This window comes from Diplotaxodon limnothrissa, linkage group LG10, assembly GCF_057381915.1.
Source record: "Diplotaxodon limnothrissa isolate DT_005_m linkage group LG10, D_limnothrissa_male_GT1.1, whole genome shotgun sequence".
Classification (NCBI taxonomy): Eukaryota; Metazoa; Chordata; class Actinopteri; order Cichliformes; family Cichlidae; genus Diplotaxodon; species Diplotaxodon limnothrissa.
This window is the reverse complement of record NC_140605.1, coordinates 16,677,511-16,687,925: the sequence shown is the minus strand read 5'-3', so window position 1 is coordinate 16,687,925 and position 10,415 is coordinate 16,677,511. Positions and strand designations below refer to the sequence as shown.

The window sequence follows — 10,415 nt, the reverse complement described above, 5'->3', positions numbered from 1 at the left end:
TTCTTAAAAAAAACAACAACAAGTGCAACGGTAGCTGCTACAATTTAGCTTGAGTGCCTGCAGCCTAACCAAACATTACGGCATGCTATTACAGTGTAATATAAACCAAAGCATCATCATTATTACTATTAATTCAGAATGTATTATGTCTTGATATCTCTCCTGTAAGTGAAAGTGGTTTGTATGTTTGCTACATAAGGAATATTCCAATAAAATGAGATGAAAAGCCAACCTGTCAAAGAGTGACTTTACTGCCCCAATAAAAACAACATCGGATTTATATTCACAGTCAATCATGATTTTATTAAGTTAAATTACTTAAGCATCCTTGGTTTTATTTATCTTCCACACTCATACCTGACAGAGCACACAACAGGACACTGTTCAAGCCCAGACGCGAGAGGATTTCTGCGTTTCACTGGTCAGAGAAATTCCTCCAGTCAGGCCACATTTTCAAGTTTCGAATACGGGCTGAATTAATGCAAATATTTTGTGGTGTGCATCCCCTTAAAGACATCCGGCTCAACACAGGCATACAAAATAAGATAAAACGTCCAGCTGATACCCTGCCAAGCATTTTCTTTCACTCTGACATGCACTGTCTCACACACAAGCTCAAAAGCAGACTGATGTCTTTTCCACATATTTTTCTCAACTTTTTCTAATACGTTTCTGCCTTTCATCCACACGCAAACACTGTTTGGTCACCAAAAAGTGGTCCAGGGTGGTGATATTCAGAGAGTCTGTGTAGTGTTGATGACAAGTAAACAGGGGGATTGATGTCTTTAAAGGGTCTGATAGCTTCAAAGGTTTCTTGAGACAACATGCACACTGACACACAAATACCAGCTGTTTTGAGAAGAGGTGATTGACGTCTTTTGTTGGGATTTTGTACAACTGTACAGGTTCGGGTGTAAAAGGTCAGCCGTGGCTCCGCTTACGAGGCTGCTTTTGCCGCCGCGGTTTTAAGATGGCGTAGCGCCTAAAGGTGATGTGGTGGTCAGATATGAATGGGATGTAGAACGCTCTGAAGAGAGGAGATGACCTGAGAGAAAAATGCCTTACATGTAAACAATCTGCTTCACATTGTAGATCTCCTTAATGTTTACATTTTCTCAGGATGTTTCCTTTTCTTTTCAACTGCAATACGTTATGCTTTTTCCTTCATTTACAGATTTTAATTTTACTGTTTTTTACACTTATTTGTAAAATATTTACTTGTAAAACTACCTTGATGCTTGAAGAAAAGGCTTATAAGCGATGATAGTCCACTCCTCTTTGCTGGCTGAGTAACGTGGCTCAAGCGGCGTCTCTTCATCTGTGTCTAGGTCCACTAAGTAGTGGCACTGTTTTAAATCAACCTGCACAGAGAAGACAAATACATTTTTAATTTATTTGCTCTTAACTACAGTATTAGTTAGCAAACATGTCTGCGTCTAAGGAACTTACATATCTGCTTGGCTCCTCCAGGTTCTGATCGTTCATATTAGCTGGGATGATCTGTGTGGCCAGAGGACCAGAGGCATACGGCTGAGGCAGCTGCCCCTTAAACTCAGACTGAATGAAGTGCAGTTGCCAGCTGGAGATTAAAAGAGAGACTTTTAGCTTAGTGAAAACATAAAAATGAGAAATCACCCTTACAGACTTTATCAGACACTGAAAACCTGTGCAGATTTTCTGGACACTGACTTGTGTGGGAGAAGAAAACTGCTCGGGAAGCGATACCACTCTTTGCCAACACATACGCTGACAGGCCTGCTTTCGGGGACCGAGTGAAGAGTCGGATCCTTGGCAATGCGGTGAAATTCTGGGTACAGGTCCAGAGGGGCATGGTAGCCTGTAAACAGACCAAAATATCATAAGCCTTCGCTCAATGCTGATGCTGGTGCTTAGGGAAAATGGGACACACACACAAACCTCTGAAGAGGGCGACAGAACGAGACAGTGACAACACAGCGAAGACCACCACTGCGCTTAAAGCCAACCAGTTCGAGGAGACGGTGTAGTGTTCCAGTCGGTATCGCTGGAACAGGAAGTGGTAGCATTTCTGTAAATAAAATGAATAAAATCCATTTCATTTACGTGCACATTTGTGACCAAATGGGCCTAAAAATGCTGAAATCAACTAACGCAGCAGGCTGTTTTGCTTTGAAAGCCAAAATTAGACAATGGTAAACTACACCTGTAATGAGGAGAGGGCAACTGCCCCGCTGAGGCAGATGAGAGGGTAAATAGGAAAGAGAAAACGCTCTTCTTTATGAGGTCTAGTGAAGAAAACCAACATCCACAGATACATGGGAGACAGAGTCAGCCAGTACGGGCGGCCCAGGTTCTGCACTGAAGAAAACACATGTGTGTACAACGATGTGAAATCACAAAAGGTAAACCCTGTAAATGTGCTGGAAGATACTGAATATACTGCACTGTGGAGCACAGTGACTTAGAAGAGTGCTAACCGGAGTTAATGTGAGATGAGGGTAACTACCTGGACTAAATCACGAACAAATGTATATAGGTGAGTGAATCATTACAAGTGTAATGTAAATGTAACAAGCCAAAATCAACATATTTTGTGCATACGCAGGAAAACACACCATTGAACCTGTGTAACAGTGTCTCCATGAGAGCAGTGAGTGGCAGGGAAAACAGTGCCAGAGCAAACACCAGGTTGAAGTTCAGGACGCCGTTTACAAAGTAAAAATGCCACGGCTCCGTACCTGGAAATTAAACAACAGAAAGCAAGTGAAGTTACCCTGTGCCCAACAAAAACTGCAGCGACAAACTGTTAAATCTTAATATTTGCTTGATATTGTCATTGACGTATTATCAGTCCAACAGTTACTGTAGTAAATTAGGCAATTCATAAAAGGCATATTCAACATTGTATATCCTAAATATCTCATACTTTATATAAATATCACATGTGGATGTATTGAGGTATTAAATGTGACAAAACAGGTCATTTACCATATAGATCAGGCCCATGTGGTGTAAAGACATTGTACAGGAGAATATTGAGTGGCGCTATGACCAGTTTGCCATAAAAGAAAGAGTCCACCGCCACCAGAGGTACCTGAGAACACAAGATGAGAAGGAAAGTGAACTGATGCAGGTCACATAAACATTAAGCTCCTGCATAAAAATATGCTATAATTCACAAAGAACTACAGATACAGATGGACAAAAGGGTTAAGCCACACCTCTTAAATCTTTGAATTCAGGTGTTTTTCGTCCCATTGCCACAAACTAAAAGAAAATCACCAACCTAACTATGCAGTCTGCTTTAAAAAATATCTGTCAAACAGTGGATCATTCTGAAGAGCTCTCTGATTTTGAGCGTAGTGCTATAATAGGATGCCATCATTTCAACAGATGAATTCGTCAAATTCCTTCCCTACTAGATATTCCACAATCAGCTGTAAGAGGTGTTCCTGCAAAGTGGAAGGATTTAGGAACCACAGTAACTTAGCCACAAAGTGATAGAGGACATAAAGTTACAGAGTTAGGTTAGTGAGCGCTGAGGTGCACAGTGTGCACAGTGTGTCATCCTGACTCAATAACCTCCACTGGAATAACCATCAGCATAAAAACTATCCACTGAGAGTGTCATGACATGGGTTTCTATGGCCGAGCAGCACCTGTAGGTGTATGTGGCCCAATATTTTTTAGTATAGTTTACATATGTTGTGACAATGTGACACATGACAGCAAAATGCATTATTATATTCCTGCCCCTGTGGTACGTCCACAGAGATTTTGTGGGGAATGCTCTACCTGTGACAGAAAAGAAACCCATTATTCTAGTAGTTCTATATTCTTACCAGCAGCAGAAGCAAAGCAATAAATGACCAGGTGATGAAACTCTTCCACTGCCTCTTCAACACAAGCAAGTCGAAAGCAATTGGAAGTCTAACAAGAGAGAAGAAACTTCAATGACACAGTAGCTGATCCGGCTCACATTCATCCCAGTTCATATGTTATTGTAACGTGATACAAGTGATACATTTTTTGTTGTCAATGGTTGGCTGTATTGCACTAACTAAAAAGAATTAAACTCCACTGAAAATTCAAGCAAGCCCATAAACATTTATATCCAGAATAAAGTAAAAAAAAATTTTAAGGTGTAAAGTTTTTTCAAAAAAGCTGTATTACAATTAACACATAGTTAAAAGCCTGCAATGCCAGTATTTACAGTCATACCCGATCAATGCAGAGAATGGCCATCCAACAATGGCGCCGGCAGCCACGCCGATGATGGCTAACGGTGTTGAGTCTTGGAACCAACCCGTCATGGCAACCAGTGTTGTGTACATACAGAAAGACGAAGGTAGGAAAGCTGTAGAGAAAGAAATAAACTTTAATCAGAAAAAGACAAAGCACAAACACAAAAATGTCCCTACAATCCCTACAGCGTTAATGGGAGCACAGGAGAAATAAATCATAAATATGAAATGTTCCTTAGAGGCAAACACTGCACACTGTTCGTTTGGCAGTTCTGCTCTTCTTGATCAGTGATCTGCCAAAAGGCCAGAAAAGCAAGGCTTTGTAATGAGTTGCTCGATGTAAAAACCAACAGATGTAAGGATGGAGGCAACTGATAGTCCCCAGAAATGTAGCTAAACACGACCAACCTGCAGAGGAGCAGAACATTCCTGTGCTCAGGACGAGGAATGCCAACATCAAACGACCCACGTGCAAACCAAACTTCTTACAAACTGCTCTGTGGCACACACACACACACACACACACACACACACACACACACACAAAATAAAAATGCTTAACTTTAGTAACATATCTTAATCAGAAAAAAACGCTGCAGGAAAATTGCTTTGTAACAGATGATTCTAGACATCTACAAAATTATCCCAAAATGTGAACACCAAAGTGCTAACATGCCTTGCATTTAAGAGGAGGGTAAACTCACTTGTAGAAATAGAGCTCACAGACACAGCAGGAGAATGCTAAGACACATCGCACAAAGTAGAACACCAACACCTGCAACACAGTCATAACACAAGCCTGAAACTACTGCACATGTCCCACTATAACGTCACACGCACCTGTGTGTGCACGCATGTGTGAATTCATGTATTTTAAACTTTAGATGCCCCGTGGAGGAATATTGAACTTTTTAGTCTATCCAGATTTTAGTTTAAAGCTTCTTCTAATAGAAGTAGCATGTCCTGCAGGTAAATATAGTTTTCAATTTTAAAAAGAAAAAGTATACTGATGATGAGCTTGTTAGATTTTACACAGAATGCATTCACTGTGGTGTTAGGATCAGCATAGAATTTCAGAATCGGTGCATCCCTATTATAAAATACAGGAACGTCAACACATGGCAAAATCCGAGCTTGCGATACTTACCTTGTTTGTCTGTAGAACATGGGCGTGCAAGCAAGCAGGAAGTGCATGTAACCATAAGTAAGCATAGGACCGGATGGCATACAGTGGAGAGTATTCCCATGTTTGCATTCCTGTGCCGTAGAGCAAGTAGTGCATCTGTCAGAACACAGGAATAAAAGACAAACATAATCCATTGGAACAAGAGAGAGATGCTACAAAATGATTCTGAAGCAGGCATTAGAAAAACTGTCACACAACACACTATGGTAGGGCTGTGCGATATGACCAAAATCTCATATCCCGATATAACACATTTATCGCTCTGACAACGATATAAATCACAAAAATGTAACATTTTCTGTAAATTCTGTAAATCTCTGGCAACTCAACTTGCGTGAAGTGTTTGCTTCTCATCCGTAAACTCTCTGCATACTCTTTCACGTGATTCAGTTTATTTTGAAAAGTCTCAACAGGATCTTGAGCTTTATTGTGAAAGGTTTACGAGGAAAACAAACAAGCCACGCGGTGGTTTTACCATCATTGTTGCTAAAGACAACAGGTAAAAACAGACGCTTGTTCGTCCATAGTGTGGTAAGAGAAAGAGAGAACTTTAAGAAATTAATATAGCCACTACAGTGACCATCAAAACAATGAAAAAACATTGCTGTAAACAGTTTATTTTACGACACCACAAAACAAACGATAGCGTAATAGGAAACGATAGATGTTTTTATATCGTCATCCGATATATATCGTTATATCAAACAGCCCTACACTATGGCACTTTCAAATGCCCCACAGCAGAGATCAGTACTCACAGGCTCCCAGTAGTTAAACGTCTCATCGCAGTCGGAGATGTTGCTGAGCAAAGCTGCACAGAAGCGTGCAGAGAGCAGGCATTTAAATGCAGTCGAACCTTCTGGAGCCCATACCTGCCCCCCACGACTTATTGACCTATTACAAAAAAAAAGATTAATATGAACATTCATTCAATGCATATGTATATATTTATGCTAATATAAATCAGAACGTTCCCTTTACACAAATAAAAAATAAATTGTCTATATCTTAAATAATATAAACATTTATGTGAGCACTGAGTGGGTGTTTTATCACATACCAGTTTAACTGCTTTACTACACTCGTGTGCCTGCTTTTAATAAAATACCAATTAAGATAACACAGATAATCCCAAAATGTGCATGTGTGGTATCAAATTGTTGTGTATTTCCAGCTCACATTTCTGTTCACTTTTACAAAACACTTAAATATTTTCTCCAAATTTATTCCAGTTTCAGATTTACTTTAGGAAATACTCTTTAAACAGTTTCTCTCTTTTCCAAACCAACATTATTAGTACTATTGTGAATAACAATTTCAAATGTTTTTATTGTTTCTATATTTTTCTCCAATTTCTTTTCACCTTTTAGGTTTCTTATCCTGCCTCTGGATTTTGTATTTTAAAAGTATCTGATAAATTATTTAAACCAATGGTTTTTTTGTGAGTTATTAACAACAAAAAGAGAGCCAGTGTGATATTTATTTTAGTATAAGAAATATCAGCATCAACAAACTTTTTTCACACAAAAATTTATATAGTTCCATATTTCTCTGTATTTTTTTTTTTTTTTTAACAATGGCTAATCAAATATTGGTGAGTTAAATAACAGAGAGGGCTGCTTTTCTTTTAATGACATTAATAACGGGTCCACTGAGGGACAACAATGAGACTTGCCTATAACAGGAATGTTTTACATGGTGGAGGCTGCTGACATTTTCCTTAGTCATGTTTTCTGACTGTTTTTTCACTAGTTTTGCATTTGGCCAGGGTCAGTGTCACTACTGGTATCATGAGGCAATACCTGGGCCCTACAGAGGTTGCACAGGTAGTCCAACTGCTCCAGGATGCACATCAATATGTGGCATTGCCAGAAGGCTTTTTGTGTTTCCCAGGACAGTTTCAAGAGCATGGGAAAGATTCCAGGAGACAGGCAGCTACTCTAGGATAACTGAACAGGGCTGCACAAGGTCCTTAACCCATGAGTATTACCGGTATCTGCTCCTTTGTGCAAAGAGCAACAGGATGAGCACTACCAGAACTACAAAATAACCTCCAGCATGCCACAGGTGTGAATATATCTGACCAAAAAATCTAAAACAGACTTCACGAGGGTGGCCTGAGAACCCAACGTCCTCTGAAGGATGAAGGAATTGATATCAATGACTGGCTTTGTTTTAGCCTGACCAAAACGGGACATTATGTTTTGGTCATCCGACTCCACCAGGTTGCACCTTAGACAGCTCAGTGATGCCCTGGTCCAGCTCTGCAAGGACATCCCCCAGGACACCATCCCACATCTTATTAGCACCACATAGGACCATACAAACTCCTAAGTGGCATTTTGAGTTGCTGCAATGGAATTTCAGCAGCAGCAACTATCCTGTCTCATCAATTTATCACTTCTGGGTGTCTTCCATCAAACAATGTGGTATCATTTCATTCCTAACGCATTATCCAGTCCATCTGAGCATAGATACCCAGCTAGATTTTTTCCCATTGCGATTTGATGTTTTTTTCTAAGTGTTAGTTAATTTTTTCTGAGCAGCGTATACATATGATTCTGGTCTGAGCAGATATTCTCATTTCTGTCAATTATGATCACTCCCAGTTAAAATGTTATCATTTCAACTCTGCCACCTCCAGATCTGACTCCGAACCACACATCACAGCCGATCACACCGTCATCTTGTAAAATATATAAATAATGTGCACTTTCTATCGGTTAGGAAATACTTATATCTTTATTGTCTAACAGTTATAATAACTTCTCGTGTAAAGAGAACTGTGTGGATGGTCACACTAATACAAACGTGTGATTTGCGTTCACAGTGTTGCTTATGTGTTGCAGTGTTTCCTTTGTTCGCGCCCATCATCAGATTAGTCAGATTATAGTAGTGATGGGATTTCCGGCTCTTTTTAGAGATCCGGCTCTTTCGGTTCGGCTCACTAAAATGAGCCGGCTCTTTCGGCTCCGAACCGGCTCTTCAGGTTGTTTTGTTGCTTTAATTAATTTATTATTCACAATAATATAAAATTATGCACAAAAGGAATTACTAACGTAAAAAAAGTGGTTTTATTTATATATGTTTATATATAAATATATGCGGTGGCCCCTAGAGACAAAACACGTACAAACTCCAAAACACATTTCTAGCATGAACTGAACTTCCAAAGCAGAGCTACTAGATCACTTAAATTACACAATTGAAAGCATGTGTGTATTGTTTGTGTATTTATACACAGGCACTCAAATATATTCAAATAATTTAAAAAAAAGTTCATCTACCTGTTACTATCACACACCAAATCCGGTCGTTGGTACTTGCTGGCTTGTGTAGCCACAAGATAACAAAAGCTCAACACTGCGCCCAGCATCCTGGAGCACTTCTGTTGTCTTTTGTACGTGTTTTGAGTTTTTATGTGCTTCTGAGTTTTTACGTGCTTCGGAGTTTGTACGTGTTTTGGAGTTTTTTCGTGTTTTGGAGTTTGTACGTGTTTTTACGTGTTTTGGAGTTTGTACATGCTTCAGAGTTCGTACATGATTTGAAGTTTGTATGTGCTTTGTCTCTAGGGACCACTGTAAATATACTTTTATTTATTCACGCCACATAAAATGTAATAAATAAATCATATAATACAAAAATCAACTATTCACATTTCAACTTTTAACTATTTAAATTTTCAGCTGTTTCCTTTTACAAATTTAAAGTGAAAACAACACAAAACACTGCAAACCACAACGCAATTAAATATAAATTAAAATATGAAAACAAAAAGAAGATGCACATTCTCTGTCATATGGGCCCGCATGAATCCGCACTTTCTGAATCCTTTATCATCTGCAACCGAAAATAGTTGTGGATGATTACTATACCTTTCTAATGTGACGTTGTTGTCCCTGGCTCTCTTTCTCTCTCTCTCCCTCTGGCTCTGTTCCTGTGCTACTGAGTGTAACTACCGCCCCTCCCCCCTCTGCCCAGCGTAAAGCACAAGGCTCGCGTGCAGAGTGAAGCGGAAAAAAAGTGCGAGAGAGAGGGTGAGAGAAAGAAAAAAAAAACCCACGTGACGGCTCGCGATAAGGAGCCGGCTCTAGTCGTTCACGTCAAAGAACCGGCTCTAAGAGCCATTTCGTTCGCGAACGACCCATCACTAGATTATAGTCGGCTCAGCTGCAGCTCAGCCCTGACCCTCACGTTACGTATTTTATGACACGTCACCTTACAAATTGTCACTTTCCCCAACAACAACACCACCCAATCGTCTCAAACAAGTGTTTGTGTCGGTCCAGAGCACGAGTTTACCCACGCCACAACTGGCACTACAGCCAGTTACCACATATCTGACACTAACAGAATGAATGGAGCTGACCACTGCGATTTACTGCTCCGCTAAAACATAAACAACGCAACTTAGTTAGTACGGTGGACACACAGCTAAACAGCCACTGTGGTTCATATTAATGTAAATACACACTGGTGTAGTTTGTTCAATGGTCATTGCCAGGCGTTGTTATCGTGTCGTTACAGTCAAAACTTACTAAGGTATCAAAGTAGCTAGCTTAGCTAGCTTCCCCTGCTCAGGCTGTCAGTCACACCTCCTCATGCAGCTTGTGTCTCCTCTGGATTCATACTCACTCTTGCCGAGTCTCTGTGATTTTGCTGTCATCGGTGACTTTCTCCTCTTTGGGTGCCCGAGTTTCGGCGGGGACGTTCACGTTGTTTGCATCTTGTCTGCTGCCTCGCCTGGTTCGCTGCCGAAGCGCCTTGGCCGCCATGTTTACCGACGGTCCTGCTCCCGAGTCGCGATTCGTTCATTTTCGGCTGTGTCCGGATATTGACAGCTCTAATCATACAGTTCAATTAAGCGCTTAAGTTACAAGTACTCTTTACTGCGATTCAGTAAAGTTTCAGTTCGCTTTAGATTACTTTTATTTATTTAAACGTATTTGTTATTAAAAATAAATAAATAAAAACGTTTAAATAAAATAAGGAAATGTGTGTGGGGG

At 40.0% G+C, this 10,415-nt stretch overlaps 1 protein-coding gene across 1 annotated transcript; it reads right to left on the bottom strand.

Moving 5' to 3' along the window:
- Positions 1-328: 328 nt before the first annotated feature.
- alg9 (ALG9 alpha-1,2-mannosyltransferase) lies at positions 329-10,187 on the bottom strand. Its single transcript, XM_085363740.1, has 15 exons — positions 10,045-10,187; positions 6,168-6,303; positions 5,371-5,505; positions 4,928-4,998; positions 4,632-4,720; positions 4,201-4,336; positions 3,822-3,909; positions 2,968-3,073; positions 2,595-2,717; positions 2,183-2,337; positions 1,918-2,047; positions 1,690-1,837; positions 1,450-1,579; positions 1,231-1,361; positions 329-1,045 (listed from the first exon to the last, which is right to left on the bottom strand). Exons 1-15 carry the CDS (start codon positions 10,182-10,184, stop codon positions 922-924), a joined length of 1,842 nt encoding a protein of 613 aa, XP_085219866.1. The 5' UTR covers positions 10,185-10,187; the 3' UTR covers positions 329-921.
- Positions 10,188-10,415: the final 228 nt, after the last annotated feature.

Coding starts and splice junctions, on each gene's coding strand:
- alg9 (XM_085363740.1), bottom strand. CDS start 10,184: ATGGCGGCCAAGGCGCTTCGGCAGCGAACCAGGCGAGGCAGCAGACAA. Junction 3,074..3,821: donor TTGCTTTGCTTCTGCTGCTG/GTAAGAATATAG, acceptor TTGTGTTCTCAG/GTACCTCTGGTGGCGGTGGA. Junction 2,048..2,182: donor TTGCCCTCTCCTCATTACAG/GTGTAGTTTACC, acceptor TTTTATTTACAG/AAATGCTACCACTTCCTGTT.